Genomic DNA, 27,161 nt, shown 5'->3' with positions numbered 1-27,161 from the left:
CTCGTGTATCCTTGCAGCAAGAGCTGCAGCAGCTGACTCCCTTGCTCTCCTGTGCATTGCCCTGCATATGGGCTCCCCTGTCCTGGGTTTGTGCTGCAGCTGCTGCCATAGACCCCAGTCTCCAAGTGCCAATGTGGTACTCGGTGTGAGTGATGAGAGGTAATTTTTTTTAATGGTCAAGTTCAGTGCCTGATGCCCTTATCTTGCCACCCTGAGCAACTCCAGGCTTTTCTGTCCCTCTGGTTCCATCTGTGCTCAGGCTGCCAGCTCAGCATCATCTGCTGGTGACTTGGAGTCCCTGATGGGCATGACCCCACCAGCTCTGGGTCAAAGCTTGGTTTTCCTCTTGTGGCTTCTGTGTCATGGCAGGTTTAATTATAACCCCTTCTGTCATGCTCTCCCAGCTTATCTCGCATGCTCTCATGTGCTCACTTCCTCCTTGCTGGCAGCATCTCTGACAAGTACCAGCTACTGTCACTTCTGCAGGTGAGCAATATTGGATTTGGGACCTTGTGATGGGGAGATGAGGGTCCCAATGCTGGCCAGAGACCCCAGGGTCAGCACGGGGCTGGAAAGTGGGACCCCCTCGTGAGCTTGCCAGTGCGGGGTGTGGCCCTTGCTTGCCACTAGAAGCCAGGTCCCAGCTTTTGGGGAGCAGAGGTGCTGCTGGAGGAAGAAGAAGGACCCTGCACATCGGAGGGGACCACGCGGGAATGGCAGTCAGAGCTAAACCAGCTGTCTCCTCCACCAGGTGACACAGGAGTGGGGACAACCCAGCCGCCACCATGGTTGCCCCCTTGCTGAAGATCAGCATTGGCAATGTGGTGAAGACAATGCAGTTCAAGCCCTCCACCATGGTGTACGATGCCTGCCGGATGATCTGTGAGTGGGTGCCTGAGGCCCAGATGGGACAGCATGAGTCTGTGGTGGAGCTGTCCACCGTGCCGCCGTGCCAGGGCCACCCCGGCTTTGCTCCTGGCATTTCACCATCTTTCCTTTATTCTCTTGTCCCCGTGCCTGTCTGGGTTTTCCCAGCTGGCACAAAGCAGTGGGGGGGGGTGAGGGGAGCAAGGTCCAAGTCCTCCTGCCCAGTTGAGGTGAGGGGCTGAGCTCCTCATGCTCCTTCCTTGATACCCCAGAAGAAATCTGGGGGCTCGAGAGGTAGGAAAACACATTTGGAAGTGAAATACTTGTCGAGCTCTGAGCCTGCTGCCCTTTCTGTATCTGCTCCTCTCTCCTACTTGAATTAATCACCACTAGCCAGGATTAGGTGGGTTTAAACAGTCACAGGGGTCATAGTGAGCATTAATAAACCATATAAGGTCAGGAGTTGTGGGAAGAGGAGTGGGAGCACAGCGACATCTGTGAGTTGCAAATTCCTCATAGATGAAAGGAAATACCTTTTCATGCAGTTCCTGGCTGGCCAATGGGACACGATCTGTCAGGTCACAGCTTTTGGTTTTGGAGAGGGACTGGATGTTTATGTGGATGCGTGGCTATAATGCTGTTGGAAGGAACGTTGCATTTCCTGCTCCTGAGTGTGAGCCAGCCTGCTTATAAAAAATAAAAAAAAGGCAAGGGGAAAGCCTTAAAGGGAACTGCTTATTCCCAAGTTCCTTTTCAGTAGCTCACAGCTTTTCTTTTCCTATCGGTTCCTTGAAGCTTTTGTTTCTCTTTGCTCTCCTTATCTGATGGCACTCGGAGTCTCTTTTTGAGCAGACCTGTTTTTTTGTGACCTTTGGGCTGGGGGAGCTTCAGTGTAGGTTTCCAGCCCTGCCCTTGCTCTGTCTCAGGAAGCACCTCTCCCCGCCCAAGCTATGGATCTGGGGCAAGCTGCTCATTTTTCAGTGCTTTAAAATTATCCTTTTAGAATTTGCTTTGAAAATAGCTGCTACTTTTTTTTTATTAAAAAAAAAAAAGAAGGCAAGCCTCAGTGATTTTTCTGCTCCCTGCTTAGTAGGATCCTAACAGCAGTGTTAGCCAGGCAGGAGCAGGGTGCCTCAGGAATTTGTCCCTCCCCCGCAGAGAGCTGCCAACGAGATGACTCATTATAAACTTAGCAGACAGCCAATACAGCCTGTGGTGGTGTGGGGTTGTTGGAAAGGTGGAAAAGGACCTTTCCTAGGGCAAAGCCAGGCATAGTCCTGGCCTCTTGCAGCAAGAAGACAGGGCCATCCCTGCGGGTCCAAGATGGGGTGCCACTCCCCAGGCATCATCATCAGCACTCTCACTGTGTACCCCAGCCCCAAGGGAGCAGGATTTGGTGAACAGCACTTCTACACTTTCTCACCACCTCTGAGACCTTGTAAGCTTCGATCCTGTCCTCCTTCAGCCTCCTCCCCAAACAGAGGAGTCCCAGCTCCTTTAGTCCCTCGTAGCAAGGCTCCATCGTTTAAGTTGTCCCTCTCTGTATCTTTCCAAACTCCACTGTGTCTTTCTGGAGAAGTGCAGACCACACCACCACAGAGTATTCAAAGTGTGGATGTGCCTAGGTTTTATAGACCAGTTCCCAGCACCCTTCCTGGTGATGTCCAGCATTTTACTACCTTGCTTTGTCTGCTGCTACATGTTGCACTGAAGATTTCAGAGAGCTGTCAACCATGACTCCAAGCTCTTCCTTCAGTTGTGGTCAGTTCCAAGTTTGGCATTGTGTAGGCATGCTTCAGATGATTTTTTCCCTAGATAACTATATGGTAAAACATGTACCCTGAAGCTCACTTGCCAGCTTTTTTCTGGGCTCCAGCATGCACAGTACTGCTGTGCTTCGTGTGCTGGGCTGCAGGCACATCCCTGGGCGCAGGCTGGCATCTTGGTGGCCCTGTCCTGCTCAGGATTACCCTGACAGAGACTTTACATGTTTTTCAGCCAATGATTTTGGGCTGTTACTCTCGGATGAAGACCCAAAGAAAGGGATCTGGCTGGAAAGGCTCTGGACTAGTACATGCTTTGCAATGGGGTAAGCATCCAGCCCACGTCCTTCCAGCTGGTACCCACCCCAGCTCTGCGGTCAGATGTGCCCACGGTGGGGAGGAACTGCGGGTGCCTGCCCTGCTGCCTTGCATTGCACCTGGATGTACCCCATGTTCCCCCCCCATCACACCAGGAAGATGGAAGCTGTCGGCACAGTGTAGGATGCAGGCACCCTGCGCCGGTGCCACTGCTGGGAGCTGTGCTCCACAGTGCTCGCAGGACACCATGAAGTACAAGAAGCAGCAGCAGCCCCTGAAGATCCGCATGGTGAAAACAGTGATGTTGGATGACTCCAAAACAGTCATGGATATGCTCATCACAATCTGTGCCCGGATCAGTAAGAGGAGGGGGCAGCAGTAAGAAGGAGGAAGGGAAGTGGGGAGAGATGGCAGCGTCTGGTGGGGGGGTACCAGGGTACTGGCAGCAGCTCTGCAGCAAATAGCCTGGCAGTGGGGATGTCTGAGGGGTGCGTGATGCTGGGAAGGGGACACCGCTCTGTGCCCCTGCATCGCTCCAGGCTCTGTATTTGGCAGTGATGTCATGCTGAGCTCAGTCCTCTGCACTCCTGCAGGCATCACCAACTATGATGAGTACTCACTTGTTTGGGAGATTATGGAAGAGAAGAAGGAGGAGGTTACCGTCACCCTCAAGAAGGACAAGACCCTGCTGCAAGATGAGAAGAAGATGGAGAAACTCAAGCAGAAGTTGCACACGGATGATGAGTATACGTGCCTGCACATGCTGGGGACAGGGTCAGCCTGTGCCAAAGGCAGCAGGGAAGAGAGCTGGTGGGCAGGGAGGGGAGCAGACACACACACACACACACACACACGCAAGGGAAAGACACAACACAGGGGAGTGGAGAAGACTGTGATGAGGGGACATGTGCCCACGCTCCTTGGAGTGTCTCCTGTGTGGATGCCCAGGCCAGAGGGATGAGAGCCAGGATGCACAAAATGGACATCCATTTCTTGTTCCACATGAGCAGCCCAGGGGCTGGGATCAGCCCTGCCTGGGTATCCATCCCTGCTCACACTCTGGTATTGCCTGCAGTGAATTGGCTGGATCATGGCCGGACCCTGCATGATCAAGGCATTGACAACAGTGAAACGCTGCTGCTGTGGCGCAAGTTCTTCTACTCTGATCAGAATATGGAGCAGAATGTACCTGCTCTATGTGCAGGTACAGCCCCCTGGAGCACCTCTCTCCACTGCCCTGTTCCAGTCCCCTGCCAGGGATGATGGTTGAGGGTTTTGGTTGGGAGCCACCACAGGGGGTACTTCAGGATGCCCAGTTATCTCTTGGGAGAGATTTCCTGAGTAAGAGCCAACACTGGCAATCCCAGTCCTTTCCTCTGTGTACTCTAGAGCTCCCCAGGGGATCCCATGTGTCCTCTGCCTGGTAAGACCCATCTTGAAGTCCTACTGCAGTTCCTCTCCCAGGCATGGTGGTGGTTCCTGTAGGGGACAGCCTGCCCCTAGATCCTCCTCTTTTTCATGACCACTTCTTTTCTGTCTGGAAAACAGGTCCTGCCTGGTGTGGAGCAGTGGCAGGGCTGCATGGCTGCCTAGCCCACAGCGATGTCTTCTCTTCCCATGCAGGCTTGTGATGACATCCTTAATGGTTCCCACTCTGTCTCCTTTGACAAAGCCTGCAAGTTTGCCAGCTACCAGTGCCAGATCCAGTTTGGGCCACACAACGAACAAAAATACAAGCTGGACTTTCTGGAGTGAGTGTCCTGGGGAGCCCCTGGGCTTGTCTCCAGGCAGCTCAAGCAGCTCAGCAGCCCCCAGCACTGCGCCAGCACACAGCACTTGGGGATGTGAATGTCTCTGGAGTGACCTCTCTCCTCCCTGCAGCACAGTGTCTAAGCATGGAGGTCCATGCCAGCTGCAAGAGGTGCCAACCCCCTGTCCTGCTCCCTCTGGCATCTCTCTGGGACATGCAACCAACTTCCCTTCTGATGGGGGGACCTCAGCCTGCTCTACAGCCTCCCCTGATGCTGTGTGAGGGGCTGCATCCTTAGCACCTCCATCCTGCTCTTGGCAGGGTGGCTCCTGGGGCAGCTTTCATTCCTGCAGCAACCTCTCCCATGTCCTTCCTGCTCCCAAAAGCTCCCAGCCTGTGCCCTGGCAGGGGTTTGTCCAAGGCTCTGGGTTGGGCCTCTTTGTAGGCGAAGACAAACACTGGCTTTGGGCTCTGCCACTAACAGCTGGCTTGGCTGCCTCTTGTCAGACTCAAGGATTTCCTGCCCAAGGAGTACATCAAGCAGAAAGGGGAGCACGAGATCTTCATGGTACATGCAGGGGGGATGTTAAGACCTGGGCTTCTTGTTCCTCCTTGCCAAAGATTGAGGCTTTTCTTGTCCCTGGAGGCAGCATATAGTGGCTTGGCAGCTGAGAAATAGGAGCATGAAGCTTTAGGTGGGCAGACAAGGCAGCTCCTGAGGTCTCAGAGGGTCAGAAGGATGCTGTAGCAGGGGCAGGGGACGCTGGTGGGGCAGAGAGAGCCTGTAAAAGCAATGACAGGGTGATGGTGGCACAGCCAGGGGGGCATGGAGCTAGCGTGGTGTTCTCTCTTTGCTGTCGCAGGCCCACAAGAACTGCGGGACCATGAGTGAGATCGAGGCCAAAGTTCGCTATGTGAAACTTGTTCATTCCTCAAGACCTGTGGGGTCTCCTTCTTCCTGGTTGAGGTAGAGCAGTGTCTTCCCTGGCCAAAATTTCCCTTCTCCAGCATCTCTCTGTTGTTGAGCTGCTACCCATCAACCCATGTTGCTCCAGTTTTCCCTGTATCCCCACTATCTGCCTGTCCTTCTTGGCCTTCCCACTTCTTGGTTCGTGCTTTTTCTCATTTTCAAGCTCCATGTCATGGTTGTCACCACTTGAAAGTGTGGCCTTGGGGGTATTTGGTAGCCAAGGGAGGCCTTAAAGGTCCCTGCCTGGATGGATCCATCCCAGGAGCAGTCCGTAACCCTTCTGTCATGGCCTGCAGGAGACTAGATGATCTGAAAGGTCCCTTCCAACCTAGGCAATTCTATGATTCTATAAAGGGGAAGAACAAACTGGTGCCACAGCTGCTGGGGATCACCAAGGAGTGCGTGATGCGTGTGGATGAGAAGACCAAGGAAGTGATTCAGGAGTGGGGCCTGACCAACATCAAGCACTGGGCAGCTTCGCCCAAGAGCTTCACCCTGGCAACGGCCAGCCCTGGTCCTTCACCCCACGTCCCTGGTGGTGCCCCTGTGGGAGGCTGTTCTCACACCACCCCCTCTCTTGGGTATTGCCCTGCAGTGGGACAGCCTTGCCCTCCTCCAGTGCCTCTCCCAGCCCCAGCTTCTGGTTTTGGAGGCTGGCACTGGGCACTTAGCACATACCTGAGGGGCTCAGGATAGCTGCCAGTGCCCTGCTCCGGTGCTACCCTGTGCCGTGCTGTTGCAGGATTTTGGAGATTACCAGGATGGTTGCTACTCAGTGCAGATGATGGAGGGGGAGCAGATTGCCCAGCTGATTGCCAGCTACATCAACATCATCCTGAAAAAAGTGAGGATGTGTTGGGAAGGGCAGCTGGGCACCGATAACAGTCTCCTCTCCAGAGAGGGGTGCAGCTTCCAGCTGTCTCCAGAAAGCCGTTAGCACATGGTACTGCTGGGGGGACCCTATGGCCCTGCTATGGTTCCTGGGCTGTGGGAGGAGGGTGAGGCTGGGAGGTGTGTGCTGGCTGGCGTGTTTTTTCTTTCCCTCCACAGAAAAAGAGCAAAGACCACTTTGGACTGGAGGGGGATGAGGAGTCCACCATGCTGGAAGACTCCGTGTTTCCAAAGAAGTAAGTCTTCTAGGAACAAATTAGCTGCCAACCAAAAGTTGAATGGAGAGCAGGCTCCAGCCAAGCTTTGCAGCACAGCATGTCTGGAGGAAGAGCTGCCAGTCCTTCAGCAGCAGCACTCCCAGAGAGCCTGGTGCTGGGCCCATGGGCATCCCTTGACCTGGTATTTCTCCCTGTTTCAGGTCAACCATCTTGCAGCAGCAGTTTAACTGTGTAGGCAAGGCAGAGCTGGGCTTGGTGGCCCTGCCAGCCATCATGTGGACAGGGGCTGGAGGGCCAGAAAACTTCCAGGTGGGCATGATGCCACAGGCTCAACTGCAAATCATCAGTGGCCAGATGCACCAAAGGCACATGCCTCCCCTGGTAAGCTCTCCCTTGTGCCCACTGTAGGGCAGATTCTGAGAGGTGCCTGTCAGGCTCATGTAGACACGTCCATTTGGGTGTTTGCTTGCCATGAAGAGCAGGGAGCCCTTGTACCTTGCTGTCCTGGCTGAGCTGGCGTCCTCCTGCAAACTTGAGTTCCACCCTGGCGTTTTTCCCTGGCTGGCAGCCACAGCCTCTCCTTCAGGTCATGCCACCCCAAGCTGCTGTGCCCAGACAGCTCCACCAGTGCCATGGTTTGCAGCAGAGACCTGTGCCTGGCGTTGGTCTGTCCGTGTGTGTTTCCCCTCTCCCCCGCATCCTTCTCTGCAGCCAAAGAAGCATTTAAAAAGGTCCCTCTGCATCTGCTCTCTAAGAGCTGCCTAACTGCAAGACCCACTCATACCCACCCTGGGGCATTTCCCAGGGGGAGGTGTTGGAGTGGGAGACGGACCCGGAGTAACGATGGAGTCTCAATATGAGTATGATCGTTCTCCCTTTATTCAAGTTTTCACAGAGTATATAGAGACAGGCAATAAGAGCACACGCTAGCGGCAGCTATATGATTGGCTTACAGTCTCTGTTCACGCGCTGTCCATGCAGTTCGTTCACAGATCAGGTTGGTTACAAGAATTCGCATAGTCAATTGCTTAGTCATTAGCACAACATGTTTTCTACCTTCTCAGTTCCCGTTTTTCCCATGTACTAATTCCATCTTCTACCACCTGTTTTGCCCTTAATCTAATCTCTCACAGTAGGGAGGCTGGCTCACATGGCCATTTTCTCTCAGACACATTCCTACAGGGAGGTGCAGAGGGGAGTGCATCCATTACTTTTGCAGAGGTGCTTGCCTAGAGTGCTGTCATCAACAGCATGTTACACCACGTTGGGAGGGGTGTGCATGAGCCTGGACACGGAGCCCCTGGCATACCTCAATCTGTCCCTGTGTTGCAGACTTCAGCCCAGCAAGCCCTGACTGGCACTATCAACTCCAGCATGCAGGCTGTGCATGCAGCCCAGGCCATGCTGGACAACCTCAAGACCTTGCCACCCCTCGGGCAGGATGCTGTGAGTGCCGAGTGAAGAGGAGGTGCTGGGGGAAACCTTGCTGGAGGTTGCTGGCCTGGGAAGATCTGCTACCCGCAAAGAGGTGGGGTTGTATCCAGCTCTGAGGGCAGGAGCAGAGGGGGGCACATGGTCACATCACTTGGTCAGAATGGGCTGGGGAGTTTTGGGTGGTGACAGCTCTTCCTTCCCTCTTTCTTGTCTCCTCTCTCCTGCATCATTCTGTGTGAGCATGGATGCAGCTCCCCACCTCCACCATCGCCTCCTGACCTTGTTCTCCCAATTTCAGACATCCAAAGCTTGGCGCATAAACAAGATGGATGAGTTGAAGCATGAGATCCACTCCCAAGTGGATGCTATCACTGCTGGCACAGCCTCGGTGGTCAACCTCACTGCAGGTACATGGAAAGTTGGAGAAGAGGGATGCCCCTGTCTCTGGAGAAGGCTTGATCTTTGTTGTCTGGATGAAGGTCACATCTCCTGCCCTCCATCAGAGACCGGAGGAGCCAGCCTGCCCTAGCTAGAGCTAAATCAGCCCCGACTGCTGCTAATGTGCTTGTAGAGCCAGCCATGCCCACGCAACTCACCCTGCCTTTACATCCCCCAACATCCCTGCCTGTGCCCAGCCCAGTCCTTCCTCCCAGTCCTTGGCTGACCTGCCATCCTCTGAACCAGGAGCGTGTTGTCCAGCCCCTCCTATAGCTCCAGGCACAGTGCAGCTCTTCTTCCCCAGGCTCTCCTGCACAAACTCAGCCAATGCAATCATCTTTCAGGCTTAGGAGCTAGGGCATCTCTCACCCTGCTCCTGGGAAGGAGGACCACATCGGTGACAGGTGCAGAGATGCTCTTGGAGGATCACTGAAGCACATCCCATCCTGACTCGTCTCCTCCCTGTGCAGGGGATACAGCGGACACAGACTACACCACCATGGGCTGTGCCATCACCACCATTTCTTCCAACCTGACAGAGATGTCCAAGGGTGTGAAGCTGCTGGCCGTGCTGATGGAGGACAAGGGAGGGAATGGGTGGCAGCTTCTGCAGGCAGCCAAGAACCTGATGAGCACTGTCTTGGATCTGCTGAAAATGGTGCAGCCTGCCAGTGCTGAGGTGGGGGGCAGGAGGGGCCTTGGGGCCAAGAGGTGGGTGGAAGCCAAGGACAACCATCAGGAGAGTTTTTAGGGCTTTCTCATGAGCCTAGTGTTGCTTTTGCCTTGTTCTTTGCAGCCTCTCCAGAATCTCCTGCAGGCTGTTGGTCTTGTGGGCCAAACCAGCGGGGAGCTGTTGCAGCAGATTGGGAAGAGTGACACTGACCCTTGGTTCTAGGTGAGTGCACCTGGTGGCACCTAGGGACTCCTGCTCCCTAAAACCATCGGCCGTTGCACAGGACCGGCAGGAGGGCTCCAGGCCAAAGCTTGGCCCAGTGCATGGTGGTGACTTTACTGAGGGAAGGGACAGGCCATTGCCCATCTCTGGCCCTAGAGCCACTGTGATATAACGCCTCTTATCTTGTGGATTCCCATGTAGATCCCAGAAAGCTGGTGTGCTTAGATCCTGCCTGCTTTTGACCCAAAGATGGTAAAAGGTAACTGTAGGCATGGCTTGGTGGTCCCTGCCCTCTCTGATGTGAGGAGTGCTCCTCTGGGGACGATCAGCTGAACTCTTTGGAGAAGGGCTCTTGTCAAAAAAATCTGGTTTTCTGGTTGTCAGCTCTTAGAAGTCCATGCACTTGGGTCACTGTTCAGGCGAGTGCTGCCCCAGTAATTCTCCCTTGCATCCGCCTTGATTCCTGCCTGCTGCTCCCTGCCCATGCTTGGGAGCTGCCTGCCTGCCCCCATTGCATCGGGGTGGCTGGAGCCTCATGGGATGTTTTGGGGTGTTTTTGTTGTGTTTTTTTCTTCCTGAGCTGGCTTCCAGCTGGCCTATTTTCTCATAATTGCTGCTTCCAGCACAAGAGAGGTAGCACACCATGCTGGGGAGGGGGATCCAGCCATAGTATAGACCAAAACAGACTCCAGAAAGGAGGACTTTCCATTCACCACAGCCACACAGCCTCAACATGAGTGGAAAAGTCTGGACAGAGAACCAAGGGGAGCAGAAAAGCCAGCACCAGGGCAGGGGGCCATGCACAGCCAGACAGCAGTGTCAGGACAGGGCAGCCCCAAGGGGCAGATTTAGGACCTGGAAGACAATTTGCACATGTGGAGTGCTCTGCACTGCAGCTGCCAGACCCAAGTGTATCTATTTCCCTCCCTGGGCTCCTCTGGCTGGGTCGCCACTTCTTTGCCACAGTCAGATGCTGCAGTCTGGGGAGTCTGGAGCTGGGTGCATGTGCTCTCCAGCCTCTCCTCCTGTCTGGAAGGGTCTTGGCTTGCAGGAGGTGAGGGGATGCTGTGACATTTTTGGCTTGGTGGCTGGAGGCTTAGCTGCCGCAGGGTGCAGGGCCACTCACTGCAGGTCTGGGTCTGGTGCCCAGTGGGGAAGCAGTTTGCCGTGTGCTGGTTGCTACCTGTTGTGTGCTGACAGGGTGGCCCCATGCCTTCCCTGCCACCCCTGGGGGAGAGGAGGCTGGTTTCTGTGTCATACTCTTCCTTTAGCCTCAGGAATGACAGCAGAGATGTAGCCTGTTGCTAAAGAGATAGAAAATAGCTGTCATGCCTGCAGTACAGGTGACCAGTGTGGGCAGCAGCTCCTGCTTGCCTCCTGCTGGTGGGGTGAGCACTGGATGCTGTCCACAGTGTAGCTGTGCCCATGGTTGGCTTGTGCCTGCTGTTTGGCCAGAGTCCAGTGCAGGGTGCGAAGCTGGGCAGTGCTGGTGGTGCCTCAGACCAGGTTGTCACTGTGGTACAGTCAGGGACTCAGTGCGGGTTGTTGCCTGGGGAGCAGGCAGTGAACGAGTCATGGGTGTTGCCCAAGCTGCTCTGGGTGGTGGTCATGGCAGCATCCTGGTGCAAGGAGGTGCCGTGATGCAGGCTGCAGCTCAAAACCAGGTTACAACCTCACCACCAGCTGTTGCATGCAGTAGGGATGGGTGTTCAGTGTTTGGTGCTGGGCTGGGGTGGATGAAAGTCCCCCTTTCCCCCACTGCTGGTGCTTCCACTGCTGCTCCTGCACTGACTTTCTCAGTCCCATCCCCCCCCCCCCCCCCCGGACATGCTCATGCAGCTGACGAAAGTGGTGGCCAGTGCCACTGCTGCGCTGGTGCTCAAAGCCAAGAATGTGGCTCAGAAAATGGAAAACACAGCACTGCAGACTAAGGCGATCATTGCTGCCACCCAGTCAGAAGCATGGGCTGCCTCGGGCATTTGCCACCCCCTCTTTGGAGGAGCAGAAGTTGGGGACAGTTGTCCCTGCATGGCTCCTACAATGAGCACACCATGCTCGCTGCCCAGCCTTTCCTCCTCCCCTGCAGGTAATGGCTTTCACAATCAGCTTCCCGGTCTGACAGGAGCAGCTGATTGAGGCTGGCAAGTTGGTGGACAAGTTGGCTGAGGGCTGTGTGGAGGCCTCCAAGGCAGCCACCAGCGATGACTAGATCCTGAAGCAGGGGGGGGTGGCAGCCACAGCCATCACCCAGGCCCTGAACAACTTGCTGCAGCATATCAAGCAGCACACCACGGGCAGGCAGCCCATCAGGTGCTACGACCAGGCTACTGACACCATCCTCAACGTCACTGAGAACATATTCAGCTCCATGGGTGACATGGGTGAGAGCAGCTGATGGCACCCGGGGTAGAGCACGATGAGTGGGGAGGTATCAAGAAGCCTGTGGGACTTGCTAATGGGCCACCCTTCCTTTCTTTCCCACGGGAAATGGTGCGTCAGGCTCGTATTCTGGCCCAGGCCACCTCTGACCTTGTCAACTCCATCACAGCTGATGCGGAGGGAGAGACGGACCTGGAGAACTCATGCAAGCTGCTGAGCACAGCCAAGATCCTGGCCGATGCCACTGCCAAGATGGTGAAGGCTGCGAAGGTTCATGGCATGCAGGAGGATGGGCGCTGGCTCTGTTCCCCATCTGATGCCATTGGCTTGGTGCTGTGGAGGGGATGAGTAACCTTTGGGTCAGGGAGCAGTTCTTGGAGCAAGGTCCTGCACCAAGCCAAGGACCTGTGTAATGGAGTGGGGCTCCTCCTGAAGCTGTGGGTGGTAGCAGAGGAGCTGTTAGCTCTCCTGCTGCTGAGCTCTCTGGGAGAGGCTTCGGGCATATCCCCAGCACTGTAAGCAGCCAGGCTGCCTGGGAGGTGTTCCCCAGCATCAGGCCGGAGCATGGACACTGCTGTCAGAACAAGGGACCCGGTGGCCCCTGCAAGATGTGATGGATCGTGGCAGTCTGGTGAAGTTCCCACTGACTGGAAAAGGGGAAACATAACCCCCATTTTCAGAAAGGAAGACCCGGGGAACTACAGACTGGTCAGTGTCACCTCTGTGCCTGGCAAGATCATGGAGCAGATCCTCCTGGAATCTCTGCTAAGGCACATGGAAAATAAGGAGGTGATTGGTGACAGCCAACATGGCTTCACCAAGGGCAAGTCATGCCTGACAAATTTGGTGGCCTTCTGCGATGTTGCCACAGCATTGGTGGATAAGGGGAGAGCAACCGACGTCATCTACCTGGACTTATGCAAAGCGTTTGACACTGTCCCACACGACATCCTGGTCTCTAAATTGGAAAGGCATGGATTTGATGGATGGACCACTTGGTGGATAAGGAACTGGCTAGATGGCCGCACTCAAAGGGTTGCAGTCAATGGCTCAATGTCCAAGTGGAAACCAAATACAGGCTGGGCAGAGAATGGCTTGAGAGCAGCCCTGAGGAGAAGGACTTGGGGGTGCTGGTGGACGAGAAGCTCAACACGAGCCAACAATGTGCGCTCGCAGCCCAGAAAGCCAACTGCATCCTGGGCTGCATCAAAAGAAGCCTGGCCAGCAGGTCGAGGGAGGTGATTCTCCCCCTCTACTCTGCTCTGGTGAGACCCCACCTGGAGTCCTGCATCCAGCTCTGTAGCCCTCAGCACAGGAAAGACATGGACCTGTCGGAACGGGTCAAGTGGTGGGCCACGAAGATGATCAGAGGGCTGGAGCACCTCTGCTATGAGGACTGGCTGAGAGAGTTGGGGTTGTTCAGCCTGGAGAAGAGAAGGCTCCAGGGAGACCTTATAGCAGCCTTCCAGTACCTGAAGGGGGCCTACAGGAGAGATGGGGAGGGACTCTTTATGAGGGAGTGGAGCAATAGGATGAGAGGTAACGGTTTAAAACTGAAAGAGGGGAGATTTAGATGAGATATCAGGAAGAAATTCTTTCCTGTGAGGGTGGTGAGGCACTGGCCCAGGTTGCCCAGGGAAGTTGTGGTTGCCCCATCCCTGGAAGTGTTCAAGACCAGGCTGGATGGGGCTTTGAGCATCCTGGTCTAGTGGGAGGTGTCCCTGCCCAGGGCAGGGGGCTTGGAACTAGATGATCTTTAAGGTCCCTTCCAACCCGAACCATTCTATGATTCTATGGTCTTCAGAGCAGACAGCAGACTTAACAATGTGGCATTTTGTCTGGATGCACTTATGAGGGCAAACAGTCTGTTGCTGTGTCTCTCATGCAGGAGACCTGCATGGCTGAGCAGGGAGCTTCTGAAAAAGCTCAAGTGGAGGAAGGAAGTTTACAGCAAGTGGAAGAAGGGACTGACCCCTTGGGAAGATTACAAGAATGCCGCCAGAGTGTGCAGGGACGAAACGAGGAAAGCCAAGGCCTCCTTGGAATTAAACCTGGCCAGGGATGTCAAGCTCAACAGGAAGGGCTTCTACAAGTACATTGGAGGCAAAAGGAAAACTAGAGAAGTTGTGGGCCCGCTGCTGAATGAGACAGGAGCCATGGCGACGCAGGATGCGGAGAAGGCGGAGTTACTGAATGCCTTCTTTGCTTCGGTCTTTACTGCTCGGCCCAGCCCTCAGGAGTCCCAGACTTTGGAGAAAGTAACGGGGAAAGTCTGGACAAAGGAAGACTTCCCCTTGGTTGAGGAGGATCAAGTGAGAGATCAATTAAGTCAACTGGATATCCACAAGTCCATGGGTCCCGATGGGATGCACCCGAGAGTGCTGAGGGAGCTGGCGGAAGTCATTGCTGGGCCGCTCTCCACCATCCTTGAAAGGTCCTGGAGAACAGGCGAGGTGCCTGAGGACTGGAGGAAAGCCAACGTCACTCCAGTCTTCAAAAAGGGCAAGAAGGAGGACCCAGGGAACGACAGGCCGGTCAGCCTCACCTCCATCCCTGGAAAGATGATGGAACAGCTCGTTCTGGGCATCATCTCAAGGCATGTGGAGGAAAAGAAAGCTATCGGAAGTAGTCAACACGGATTCACCAAGGGGAAATCATGTCTGACCAATCTGATAGCCTTCTACGATGGCATGACTGGATGGAGAGATGAGGGGAGGGCAGTGGATGTGGTCTACCTTGACTTCAGCAAGGCTTTTGACACCATCTCCCACAGCATCCTCATAGGGAAGCTTAGGAAGTGTGGGTTAGATGAATGGACAGTGGGGGGGATTGAAAACTGGCTGAAAGACAGAGCTCGGAGGGTCGTGATTAGGGGCACAGAGTCTAGTTGGAGGTCAGTGACGAGTGGTGTCCCCCAGGGGTCAGTACTGGGTCCAGTCCTCTTCAATATACTCATCAACGACCTGGATGAGGGGATAGAGGGCACCCTCAGCAAGTTTGCTGATGACACAAAGCTGGGAGGGGTGACTGACACAGCAGAAGGCTGTGCCGCCATACGGAGAGACCTGGCCAGGCTGGAGAGTTGGGCAGAGAGGAACCTTCTGAAATTCAACAAGGGCAAGCGTAGGGTGCTGCACCTGGGGAGGAATAACCCCCTGCACCAGGACAGGTTGGGGGCTGACCTGCTGGAGAGCAGCTCGGTGGAAAGAGACCTGGGAGTCCTGGTGGACAACAGGATGACCATGAGCCAGCAATGTGCCCTCGTGGCTAAGAAGGCCAATGGCATCCTGGGGTGCATCAAGAAGAGTGTGGCCAGCAGGTGGAGGGAGGTCATCCTCCCCCTCTACTCTGCCCTGGTGAGGCTGCATCTGGGGTACTGTGTCCAGTTCTGGGCTCCCTGGTTCAAGAAGGACAGGGAACTGCTGGAGAGGGGACAGCAAAGGGCTACCAAGATGCTGAGGGGACTGGAGCACCTCTCTTATGAAGAAAGGCTGAGGGACTTGGGTCTCTTCAGTCTGGAAAAAAGACAGCTGAGGGGGGACCTTATCAACACTTATAAATACTGAAAGGGTGGGTGTCAGGAGGATGGGGCCAGGCTCTTCTCAGTGGTGCCCAGTGACAGGACAAGAGGTAACGGGCACAAACTTGAGCATAGGAAATTCCACCTAAACATGAGGAGGCACTTCTTTACTTTGAGGGTGGCAGAGCCCTGGCACAGGCTGCCCAGAGAGGTGGTGGAGTCTCCAACTCTGGAGACATTCAAAACCCGCCTGGACGTGTTCCTGTGCAACCTGCTCTAGGTGATCCTGCTCTGGCAGGGGGCTGGACTAGATGATCTCCAGAGGTCCCTTCCAACCCTACTATTCTGTGGTTCTGTGATTCTGTGTGCCAGCAGCTTGCTGACTCCGAGCCACATGCAGCTCTAGTGAGTTTGCTGGGATGGCCCTACACAAGCAAATCCAGAATAAAATCACAACCCCCCCCTAGCCTCCGCAGCACTCTGGCTTGCAAAGGCAGGAATGAAGCATATGGGTCACATTTATCAGAGGGCAGCAGGTTCCTGGAAAGCCACCAGCAGGAAGGATGTAGGGGAATGGGGAGGGAGATGGCAGATGCAATGCTGCCTTGCTCCCTGGCAGCAGCAAAACCATTGCTGTATGCTGGGTCCCCAGGGGAACCAGCGCCTCACATGGAGCGTGAACAAGCATGGTTAGCTTTGGTATTTGGTAATGATAGGTCTCTCTCCTCAAAAGCAGAGAGATCCAGTAGCTGAAAACTGCGGTGAAGCAATTCAGGGCGGGGAGAAATAAGGTGCAAAGGGGTGTGAGGAGAGTGGCTCTGTGGCTACTCTGAGTGTAGGTGGCTCCTCTGGCCTCAGGAACCTCTGGGTTTGGGCAGCCAGCCTCCTCCAGGCACCCTGCCTCCCCTGGCCCTGTCAAGGCTGAAGTATGAGCTAACTCTGGCAGCATGGCTCCCCACTCAGGGCCTCTGATCCTTCATTCCTACCTCTCCTCTTGGCTGCCCTTCACCCTCCACAAGAGAATACTCACCTTGCTGTGCTCCCCATCCCCAGTGCACATGTTTCCTGTCTGGGGCATTCACTGCTGTCTTCTCTCTCTTCTCCCTCCCTCCCTGTCAGCTGGTGAGTAAGGCAACATTGGGGTGCCTGCCAGTGCCTAACCTCAGCGTGAGCCTTGCTCACGGTGTGTCTGCATGCCCAGTTCAGCACTGGGGTAGCACTTGTGTGTGTCTGCAAGCAACCTGGGGTCCGTGCGTGTGTGTATGTACATGTGTAGAATCATAGAATCATTTAGGTTGGAAAAGACCCTTGGGATCATCGAGTCCAACCATCATCTCCACTCTACAAAGGTCTCCCTTACACCATATCCCTTAACACCACATCTAAACGACTCTCAAACACATCCAGGGATGGTGACTCCACCACCTCCCTGGGCAGCCTATTCCAGTGTCTGACTGTAGGAATGTGTCTGAGAGAAAATGGCCATGTGAGCCAGCCTCCCTACTATGAGAGATTAGATTAAGAGCAAAACAGGTGGTAGAAGATGGAATTAGTACATGGGAAAAACGGGAACTGAGAAGGTAGAAAACATGTTGTGCTAATGACTAAGTAATTGACTATGCGAATTCTTGTAACCAACCTGATGTGTGAACGAACTGCATGGACAGCGCGTGGACAGTGTAACTAGCTAATCAGAAATAAGCGAGTGGCGTGTACGGCTACAACACAGGGTATAAAAGATGATGATCTGTGCTTAATAAATGGCTTCTGTTGATTCACATTGGATCGTCTGGAGTCCAGTTATTTCTCCTCATCTGACCACTCTTTCTGGGAAGAATTTTTTCCTAATGTCCAGCCTAAACCTCCCCTGATGCAGCTTGAAGCCATTCCCTCTTGTTCTATCGCTAATTACCTGTGAGAAGAGACCAGCACCAACCTCTCTACAGTGTCCTTTCAAGTAGTTGTAGAGAGTGATGAGGTCTCCCCTCAGCCTCCTCTTCCTCAAACTAAACAGTCCCAGCTCCTTCAATCGCTCCTCGTAAGATTTATTCTGCAGGCCCTTCACCAGCTTCGTTGCCCTCCTCTGCGCTCGCTCCAGCACCTTGAGATCTCTCTCGTATTGAGGTGCCCAGAACTGGACGCAATACTCAAGGTGTGGCCTCACCAGTGCTGAGTACAGGGGGACAATCACCTCCCTCCTTCTGCTGGTCACACTGTTTCTAATACAAGCCAGGATGGCATTGGCCCTCTTGGCCACCTGGGCACACTGCTGGCTCATGCTCAGCTGCTTGTCAATTAGAACCCCCAGGTCCTTTTCTGCCGGGCAGCTCTCCAGCCACACTGCCCCAAGCCTGTAGCGATGCGTGGGGTTGTTGTGGCCCAAGTGCAGGACCCGGCACTTGGCCTTGTTGAAGCTCATCCTGTTAGCGTTGGCCCATCGGTCCAATCTATCCAAGTCTCTCTGTAGAGCCTCCCTATCCTCATGCAGATCAACACTCCCGCTTAGCTTCGTGTCATCTGCGAACTTGCTGATGATACACTCTATGTCCTTCTCAAGGTCATCAATAAAGATGTTGAACAGAAATGGTCCCAACACCGAGCCCTGGGGGACACCCCTTGTGACTGGCCGTCAGCTGGATTTAACTCCATTGGCCACCACTCTTTGGGACCGCCCATCCAGCCAGTGCTTGATCCAGCAGATCGTATGCTCATCCAGGCCATGAGCCGCCAGTTTTCCCATGAGAATTCTATGGGGGACAGTGTCAAATGCTTTTCGAAAGTCTAGGTAGATAATATCCACAGCCTTTTGTCGCGGGCAGAGTGATTAATTTCACTTGTAATAGGGCAGCAGTGGAATATTTATTAATATAAAACAGTGATTTAACAAAGTCAGTAGTGAATGCGACAGTGTTTTACGAGATTCGATGCCAGGGCACACTTGGTTATTTACTGCACAGAGGCCAGGGTCAGACAAGCTGTCAGGGAGACCCTCCCGTTGAGTCACGAGGTTCAGAAAGGACCCCCTGGCTTTCTAAACTCCTTCTCAGAGAGGAGCCTAGGGGCGGCTGGATCCACTCCTAGTCCCAGACTTGGTCAACGGTTTGTGTCTAAAGGATTCTATATGCGCAATCAATCCTTATCTCACTCAGCTAAGATTTCAAAGTTTAGCATGCTATCAGTCACTTACCGAGAATCTGCTGCGGCAAGGAATCTCTCAGCCTCGAGGAGCAGAACCTTAAGCGAGCGTCCCCACTCAAGGGGAGATCCTGGCGTGCAGCCCGCTGCCGTGCAGGAGAGCTCAAAGGGCTCTTGGGCTGTCCGCTATTTATGGAGTAAGATAATTGACCTATAGTCATATTCCCATGGGAACAAGATGTCTAGGCCCCCACTCCAGACAGTGTTTTGACTGTGTTGCCAGGCATCTCCCACAGTTCAAGTGCAACTCATCACGACTCCCACTGATGGCCATGGCTTGAGCAGGAGCCGGGGGGGGGAAAAGGGGAAAAGGGGAAAAGGGAGGAGCACACCGCCACACTTTTCCCTCGTCCAATAATCTGGTCATCTTGCCGTAGAAGGAGATCAAGTTCGTCAGGCAGGACCTGCCTTTCCTAAACCCATGCTGACCAGGCCTGATCCCCTGCTTGTCCATTGTATGACTCGTAATGGCACTCAAGATGATCTGCCCCATGACCTTCCCTGCTCCCGAGGTCAGACTGACAGGCCTATAGTTTCCTGGATCCTCCTTTCTGCCTTTCTTGTAGATGGGTGCTACGTTTGCTACCCTCCAGGCCATTGGGACCTCCCCAGTTAGCCATGACTTCAGGTAGATCATGGAAAGCGACTTGGCGAGCACGTCTGGCAACTCTTTCAGCACTCTTGGATGTAACCCATCCGGTCCCATAGACTTGTGCGCATCCAAGCGGTGTAGCAGGTCACTGATCACTTCCTCTTTAATTGTGATGACAATCTCACCCACTCTAGATGATGGGGTGGCTGCCACCTGTGCAGCACAAGTGAGCTCTGCTTGCACATACAGACCCTGTGTGCATGCACCACACATGTGCCATGGTATGTGCATATCTGCTCCCCTGCCCTGGTGAAGGACCCCTGTGGCTCTGCCTGCCACCTTGTGCTGGTGGGGCCAGCCCTCCTGGGCTGGGATGTGGCTCCAGGGTCACCCCCTTGCCCAGCTTGTTTGCAGACAAACCTCCAAAATGGGGACAGTGAGGGGGAAATGCTTCTGGAGCTTGAAATACTTTTTTTTTTTGGGGGGGGGGGGGCGGTGGAATCCTGGAGGGGGTAGCCACTGAGTGTAGGAAGGCTTGCACTGAGGGACTTGTGTCTGCAAGATGTCTCAGAAGCTGTGGATGCTCATCCCATCCTTGGGCAGGAGGAGACTAGCCAGGGTCAATCAAGAAAGCATCACAGACAATACCCAATGCATACACATGTGTAGTTGGGCTGCGGGATCCCACTCTCCTTCCCTGGGGAGCGCACCCCAAACAGGCCAGTAAAACACTCGCACTTAGATACTGTAAGTCTGTGATGGACTCAGGGACACCTTATCTAGCCGCTTGAGAATCCTGGCCTGTTGTGGAAGAAGATCAAAGCACAGTGAGAAAGCTATGCCTGTTTGAACCCTTGAAATACCAACAAGAACAGGGAGTCTGCACGCGCTCTTGCTCACAAGGACTCTCTCGCTGCCAAGGACTCTTGCTAACAAGGACTCTCTCACTCTGCAGTGCCTACGTCCCCTGCCTGCATGCCTCTACCCAGGTGTTGCTTCGGAGGTCTGTGATGTATCGAGACTAAACTTGTTCTTTGCCTCTCATCTGTGGTTTTGTGGTTGTTCCTGCATCCTGCCTGCATCGGCTCACACAGCATGGAAGCTGGTCATCCCCATCCCATGTCCTTTGGGGCAAGTCTGGGCATAACCTCTCCAGGGGAGGCTCCTGCACCCCCCCAACAGTCTCTCTTGCCACAGGCACGCATGGTCGCTGCTGCCAACAACAATCTGTGTGAAGCCGCCAGTGCAGGGCCATGCCAGTGAGGAGAAGCTCATCTTGTCAGACAAGCAGGTGGTTGCCTTCACAGCACAGCCTGCAAGGTGAAGGCTGACCACAACTTGGAGGCCATGAAGTGGACCTCCAGGTGAGTCCCAGGCTGCCCTCCAGCCCCAGCTGCCTCCTCCCAGCCGCTTGAGAGGCGGGTGGGAGTGGGGTGAGGGCATGTGGGACTTCAGGATGGGGCCCTCCATAGCAGAGGTGTCTCCCCAAGGCTCATGCTCCCTGTCTGTGTATATCAGTGGGGAACTTGTTGAGGTGCAGGCTCCAGGTAGCTTGGACTTTACTGCTGCTGGGTGTACGTGTGATGCTGGGCTGCTGAGCCCAGGGGCATTCAGCACTGATGAAATGGCATGGACATGCCTGAAATGTGCACACTGGATCCCTGTCATTTGAAAGGTTAATGTTTGGGGGGCATGTTTTGTAGCACTCTTAATCCTCAGAGGCCATGGCACACAAGAGGTTAATGCTCACATGGTGGGGGGGTTAACATGGGGTCCTAGCGCTGGTCCCTCAGGGCAAAGGGCTGGGGAGGGTCAGCCAGCGGGGCTGCCCCCCAGTCCCTGCCCCACAGCTCAGATGGGAGCCAGAACCCGGGACCAGCGGTGCCTGAAATGATCATGAGTGGGTGGTAGTAGTGCAACAGCAAGCCATGTAAAGGAATCCCTGCCTGCAGCACTCAGCTTGCCTGGCCACCTCTCCTGCCTGCCAGCCTGGCCTGGGGCAGGGGTTCCTTCACACTCCCCCAAGCAGCAGTTGTGCCCTGGGGCTGGGACTTACACTGCCACTCCCCCTCTTCCCTGCTGCAGACTGCTGGCAATGCGGTGAAGAGAGCGTCGGACAATCTGGTGAAGGCAGCACAGAAGGCAGCTGCCTTCCAGGACCATGATGAGATGGTGGTGGTGAAGGAGAAGATGGTCTGGAGAATTGCACAGGTGAGGAGTGGGGCTGCTCTCATGGAGCAGGGGTGGCTCTGGCTACCACCGCAGCCTGTGTGCGCCCATCTCAGGAGCACGTCCTACCACCCACCGGCACAGGGCACATCTCTGGAGCCTCAAAAAAATGGTACAGGTGCACCCATCCCACCCAGTGCCAATTAAATACCATGGCTTCATCCCTGTCCTGCTACGTGTAGCAGCAGGCACAGCCAGTGACCATGCATGGTCCCAGGAGCGTAACACCCTGGCTTCTCATGGTGTAGTGCCTGTACCGTCCTAGTGTCCAGGACATGCGTGAAGGGCAGAGTATTTGGTAAGGGGTGAGAGCTGCCTGGTATGGGCTGCCACAGGTCTGAGCACTGCCTCCTGGCCATGGGCTTGCAGCTGAAACCCTCTGCAGGGCGTGTGGGGCTGAGCCCCGGGAGCTCTGCTGCTCCTCATTATCTCCAGAGGACCACAGTCCCACTGTAGGGACAGTAGCCCTCGTGCCTGGGGCCACACCAGCCTAGGGAGGCTGTGGTTGTGATGGGGGGGAAGCAGCAGCTGGAAAGCCTAGCTTGGGGCTCAGCATTGCCATGGTGGAGGCTCTGGCCATTCCCAGCGGAGGCAGTTGTGACCCTGGGGTGTTTGCTGTGCTCTCCCTGCAGATCATTGCTGCCCAGGAGGAAATGTTGCGCAAGGAGTGGGAGCTGGAGGAGGCGCGGAAGAAGCTGGCCATGATCTGGCAACAGCAGTACAAGTTCCTGCCCTGAGAGCTGTGGAATGAAGAGCAGAACTGAGCCTCACACCCTCCCACTGCTCACCACACAGACTGCCACCTGCCTGCTCCTATTTAAGACAATCTGAAGGGCTGCCTGGGCTGGACCAGAGCTCTGCCTGCACCCAGAGTGCTGGGACTAACCCAGCCCCTGCTCACTGCACCAGCAACTCCGCTTTGCTGCCCAGCCCACCTTCCCACATGTGCCCAGGGTACAGCCAGAGTGCCTGGAGGGGCCTGGCTGGGGTGGGAGCCAGGGCTGCACCCACTCAGGGCTCACCCACCAGCCCCAGGGTGGGGGGCCGGAGAGCTCCCCAGTGCAGGGGATGTTTCCGTGTACCTTCCTCATTCCTACTTGTGCTCCTTTCTTCTCTCTCCTTTGTGCAGGAGGGGAGAGGCGGGCAGCTTGCCCTCTCTGTGCTATGGGGTGCAGGGAGCAGTGTGGTCCCTCACTGAACTCTTGCATGGAGCCGCCTTTCAATTCCAGATGAATCTCCCTCCTTCTCTTTCTCTTTCTCCCCAGCTTCCCTGGGAAGCACCAAGCCCCCCTCCCGTGAGCATCTTCTTCAGCCTGGGCCCCTCCTGGAAGGGCTGGTGCACTGCCTCTACTCGGAGTGGGGCAATGTGAGCCCCTGGAGTTGCTCTTTGCTTTCCCACTGGGCCTTCCCCCCTCGTGGCCCCAGCCAGCTCTGCTCTCTTCCTCCTTCCCAAGTGCCTGCATCATTTTCCAAGATCTGCAGTATTTTTGTAACTTTTCCATTTCACAGAATCACGGAATCACGGAATCTTCAGAGTTGGAAGGGACCTCTAGAGATCATCTAGTCCAACTCCCCTGCCAGAGCAGGGTTGCCTAAAGCACATCCCTCAGGGCTGCATCCAGGCGGGTCTTGAAAATCTCCAGAGAAGGGGACTCCACAACCTCCCTGGGCAGCCTGTTCCAGTGCTCTGTCACCCTCACCGTAAAGAAGTTTTTCCCTGTATTTGAACGGAACTTCCTATGTTCTAGCTTGTGCCCATTGCCCCTTGTCCTGTCGCTGGGAACCATTGAAAAGAGCCTGGCTCCGTCCTCCTTAAACCCACCCTTTAGGTACTTGTAAACATTAATCAGGTCCCCCCTCAACCTTCTCTTCTCCAGGCTAAAGAGTCCCAGCTCTCTCAGCCTTTCCTCATAAGGGAGGTGCTCCAGTCCCACAATCATCTTGGTTGCCCTACGCTGGACTCGCTCCAGTAGTTCCCTGTCCCTCTTGAACTGGGGAGCCCAAAACTGGACACAGTACTCCAGTTGCGGCCTCACCAGTGCAGAGTAGAGGGGGAGAATGACCTCCCTCGACCTACTGGCCACAGTCTTCCCTATGCAGCCCAGGATGCCATTGGCCTTCTTGGCGACAAGGGCACACTGCTGGCTCATGGATAATTTGCTGTCTACCAGGACCCCCAGGTCCTTCTCCTCAGAGCTGCTTCCCAGCATGTCCGCCCCTAACCTATACTGGTGCTTGGCATTCTTCCTCCCCAGGTGGAGGACCTTACACTTGCTTTTGTTGAACCTCAGTAGGTTCTTCTTTGCCCAGCTCTCCAGCCTGTCCAGGTCACGCTGGATGGCAGCACGGCCCTCTGGAGTGTCGGCCACCCCTCCCAGCTTGGTATCATCAGCAAACTTGCTGAGGATACACTCTGTCCCCTCATCTAGGTCATTAATGAATATATTGAACAAAATTGGACCAAGTATTGACCCCTGAGGGACACCACTGTCTCAAGTATCAAGCCTGAAGCTTTCAACATTAAGCTTCCCCTATTAAACGTTGGAGGAAACCAGATTCCCCCTGAGGCTCTGGGCTGGGAGATGCTGATATCTCCTTGGAAAGATGCGTTTATCAATAAAATCTGATTGTCCTGCTTTCTCAGTGCCTGGCTATCAATGGGACCCCCAAGGAGAAAGGGGGAGCTGGTGGGCAGGGGGGCCATGGGCACCTGCCCTCCTGCTGGGGGGGCGGGAGGTGGGGCAGGAATTTTGTTGCTGGGGGATTTGGGCCTCAGTGGGGACCAGACAGGCTCCTGGCCATAGTCCTGCCACCAGCTGAAAATATCCCTGGGTAGGGTGCAGGTGGGGGCCCCCCTGGTCACCAGCAGCCCACTATTGGGAAGTGGCAGCGCTTGGCATGCAGCAGGGCTGGGAATGTGGCTGGAGCCAGATGCTGGCACTGAGCTCATGCCCCAAAATAGCCCCTGAGCATGTCCCCACCTGTTTCCACCCTGTCACTCAGCAAGGGTTTGGGGGGCACAAGAAGTGGCGGGGCAGGCAGGGATGCTGAGATGCTGTGGGGTGGAGCAGGGACATGGCTAGGCTGGCATGTGTCCCCCGTCTCTAGGACCTGTCCATGGCAGCATAAGCTACAACCATCATGAGCAGCGAAGGCAGCATCCCACATCACTGCCAGCGACCTGCTGTCGCCCCACAGGCACATATCCGGGGGTGCAGAGGAGCTGTCTTCCCTGGAACGCTTGCCCCTGGCTAGGGTCCAGGATGGATTTGTGGCTCTTGCAGGCATCTCAGTCCTCCCAGTTGTCCCCTGACAATCTGTGTTGGCCTGATCTGGCACTAGGCTCTCACCCAGGTACCAACCAGACATGGGGCCCCTCTGAGCAGCCAGCAAGGACAGTGAGTGGGTGATGCACGGCAGTGGCCCTGGCCTCATCTGGGCAGTCTGGGGCCACGGGAGCTCTGGCACCCCTGGCACGGGGCTGCAAGCACACACACACACACACACCCCACCGTGTCCTCCAGGATGGGGTACAGGCAAGGGGTGGTGGCACAAACACCAGGGGAGGGACATGGGGTGCGATTTGACCCAGTCCCCTAAATCTCCCCTGACAGAGTGAGGTGTTATTTTGGCAGGCAGGTTTGGGCGAGCACACGTGGGGGCTTGAAGCTGAGACGCTGCATTCATGAGGTACCAACACCTCCGTGGGGACCCAAATCCGGCTGAGCTGGAGGTGGACAGGGAAGCCACAGCCCAACTTCTCAGGGACCACAGGGATGGGGCATGACATTGAGGCATGGGTTGCACATGGGAAGTTCCTGTTAGACAGCAGGACAAGCCTTTCCCCAGGAGGGGTAGTCGGACCTTGGAGTGGGGCATGGAGTGGGGAGCCCCATCCTTGGAGATCTTAAGCCAGGGTGGGGCTGGGCATGGGGCAGCAATGGGAGGGATGTGCACCCACACCCCTCTGCATCCCCTTGTCCTGGAGGCCACCCCAGAGGATGGTTTTGAGGGCAGACCCAGGCACCTGGATGGCCCCAGCTGTGGTGCCGGTCAGGCATGACCCTGATGCCTGGAGCAAAGGGGAGTGGGCAGCAAGGGGGAACTGCTCCTTCAGGGGGGACATTTGAAGGCTGAAGCCCTGCCTTGCCCTTCCTAGCTGCTTACACCATGCGCATCATCATCTTTCCCCTGAGTGCTGAGCCCATGAAGTTGCTCTGGGCTGAAGCATCTCACAGAAAGCCATCCATCCTTGCCCAGGAATGAGGGGAGATGCATCTTCCCCCTCCCCTCAGAAGCCACATGCTGGCAGTTACTGACTCTCCTTGTCCAAATATGTGCCTAATTCATCAGTATTAATAGCTGTTCTCCAGAGTCCAGCAGTGGCTCTTCTGCTGCTTTCTCCATAGTGCCAGCAGCCTCGGATGCTCCCGTCCCTCCTATGCCCCCCTGCAACCCAGGGCTGAGGGCTCCTAGAAAGCCACTTGCTCCAGCTCTCAAAAACTTTTTGCTCCTCTCTGCTTGGAGCACTGGTGCCAAAAAGTTGTGTCAGGCAAGGGCTGGATGCAGTCCTGGGGCAATGGGCTGGGGGAGCCCGCGCACCCCTCCTGTCCCCATCCCAGCCTCCCCACATACTGCATGGCTCCTGCAACCCCTCTGCCAGCTCCTTCCAGTCCCCTCCCCAGTCCAGAGCCCTCCCTGCAGCTGGGAATGCACCAGAAGCATTTACAAGTGTTATTAAAGTGTGTGTTATTTTTGGAGGACCTGGGATCTGAAAGGTTTGCAATTTTTTTTGCCTGTGGAATACAGTTTATTTAGAGCAGAAAGACAGAGAAAGGTAGTGGGCAGCCCACGTACCCTGTGTCGCCCTGAAATGTCACCCTATGGGCTGTGCACGGGCCAGGTGTCCCTGTGGGTGCCAGGGACAGTGGCACCAAGGTGCAAGGCAGTGGGGAGATGGGTGCCAGGGAGCCTGTGCAGAGCCGAAGCTCTCCTGTCCTGCCATGACGCAGGAGCTGGACAGGGAGGCTAGAGGCTCAGCTCGCTTCTCTCCCGGAGGATTTTCCCCATGTGGCCAGCCCACAGTGTCCTCAAGTGCAATCACAGCCTGTGGGTGTCCGCGAGTGCAGTCAGCCTGTGAGTGTCCCCAAGACTACAGTGCCAGCCTGTGGGTGCCCCCAATTGCTGTGCCAGCCCCTGAGGGGCCCCCAAGCCAGTGCCAGGAAGCAGGGTCCCCCAGGCTCCAGGGTGCAGTGACAGGGTGTGCCTAAGACAGTGCCAGCCATGTGGTGTCTTCTAGCACAGGGACAGCTCTGGATGGAGCAGAAGCAGGTCTTAGGCCCTGGGGGTGGACTGCCGGTGGTGTCCCTGGGGCATGGTAACAGCACACTTCCAGCCCATGGACATCCCAAGTGCAGGGCCAGCCACGGGATGTCCCCCACAGTGGTGAGAGGCAACAGGTTGTCCCCCTAGCCCAGTGCCATCAGGGTGTCCCTGGGGAAGTACCACCAGAAATGCCCCTACTGAAGTACTCCGGGGTGTCCCTGGCACAGTGCCACCGGGATGTTCCTAGTGCAATATCCCCAGTGTCCCTAGTGCAATACCCCCAGGGTGTCCCCAGTCCAGTGCCCCCAGGGTACCCCTAGTGCAGTGATCCGGGGTGTCCCTAGCACAGTGTCACCAGTGTGCCCCTAGTGCAGTGT

General features: G+C 55.4%; 2 protein-coding genes across 2 annotated transcripts in view; one reads left to right on the top strand and one right to left on the bottom strand.

Annotated features, from left to right (window-relative positions):
* The window catches only part of LOC128901969 (tropomyosin beta chain-like), a 67,773-nt gene that overhangs the window by 40,075 nt on the left and 537 nt on the right, over positions 1–27,161 (bottom strand). The gene's annotated exons all lie outside the window — the stretch shown is intronic.
* Positions 448–22,588, top strand: LOC128901920 (talin-1-like). The gene is given in 23 exon segments (XM_054184063.1): positions 448–486; positions 752–882; positions 2,866–2,956; positions 3,104–3,307; positions 3,542–3,700; positions 4,024–4,133; positions 4,542–4,699; positions 5,206–5,266; positions 5,562–5,625; positions 5,628–5,673; positions 6,001–6,166; positions 6,411–6,512; positions 6,719–6,795; positions 6,978–7,158; positions 8,110–8,223; positions 8,510–8,618; positions 9,120–9,328; positions 9,446–9,537; positions 10,511–10,598; positions 11,817–11,925; positions 12,093–12,253; positions 21,316–21,441; positions 22,092–22,588. Coding segments are annotated over 21 exon segments (2,556 nt in total). The 5' UTR covers positions 448–486; positions 752–882; positions 2,866–2,868; the 3' UTR covers positions 22,224–22,588.

This window comes from Rissa tridactyla, chromosome W (genome assembly GCF_028500815.1).
Source record: "Rissa tridactyla isolate bRisTri1 chromosome W, bRisTri1.patW.cur.20221130, whole genome shotgun sequence".
Taxonomy (NCBI): Eukaryota; Metazoa; Chordata; class Aves; order Charadriiformes; family Laridae; genus Rissa; species Rissa tridactyla.
This window is presented reverse-complemented; position numbering and strand designations above follow the sequence as displayed.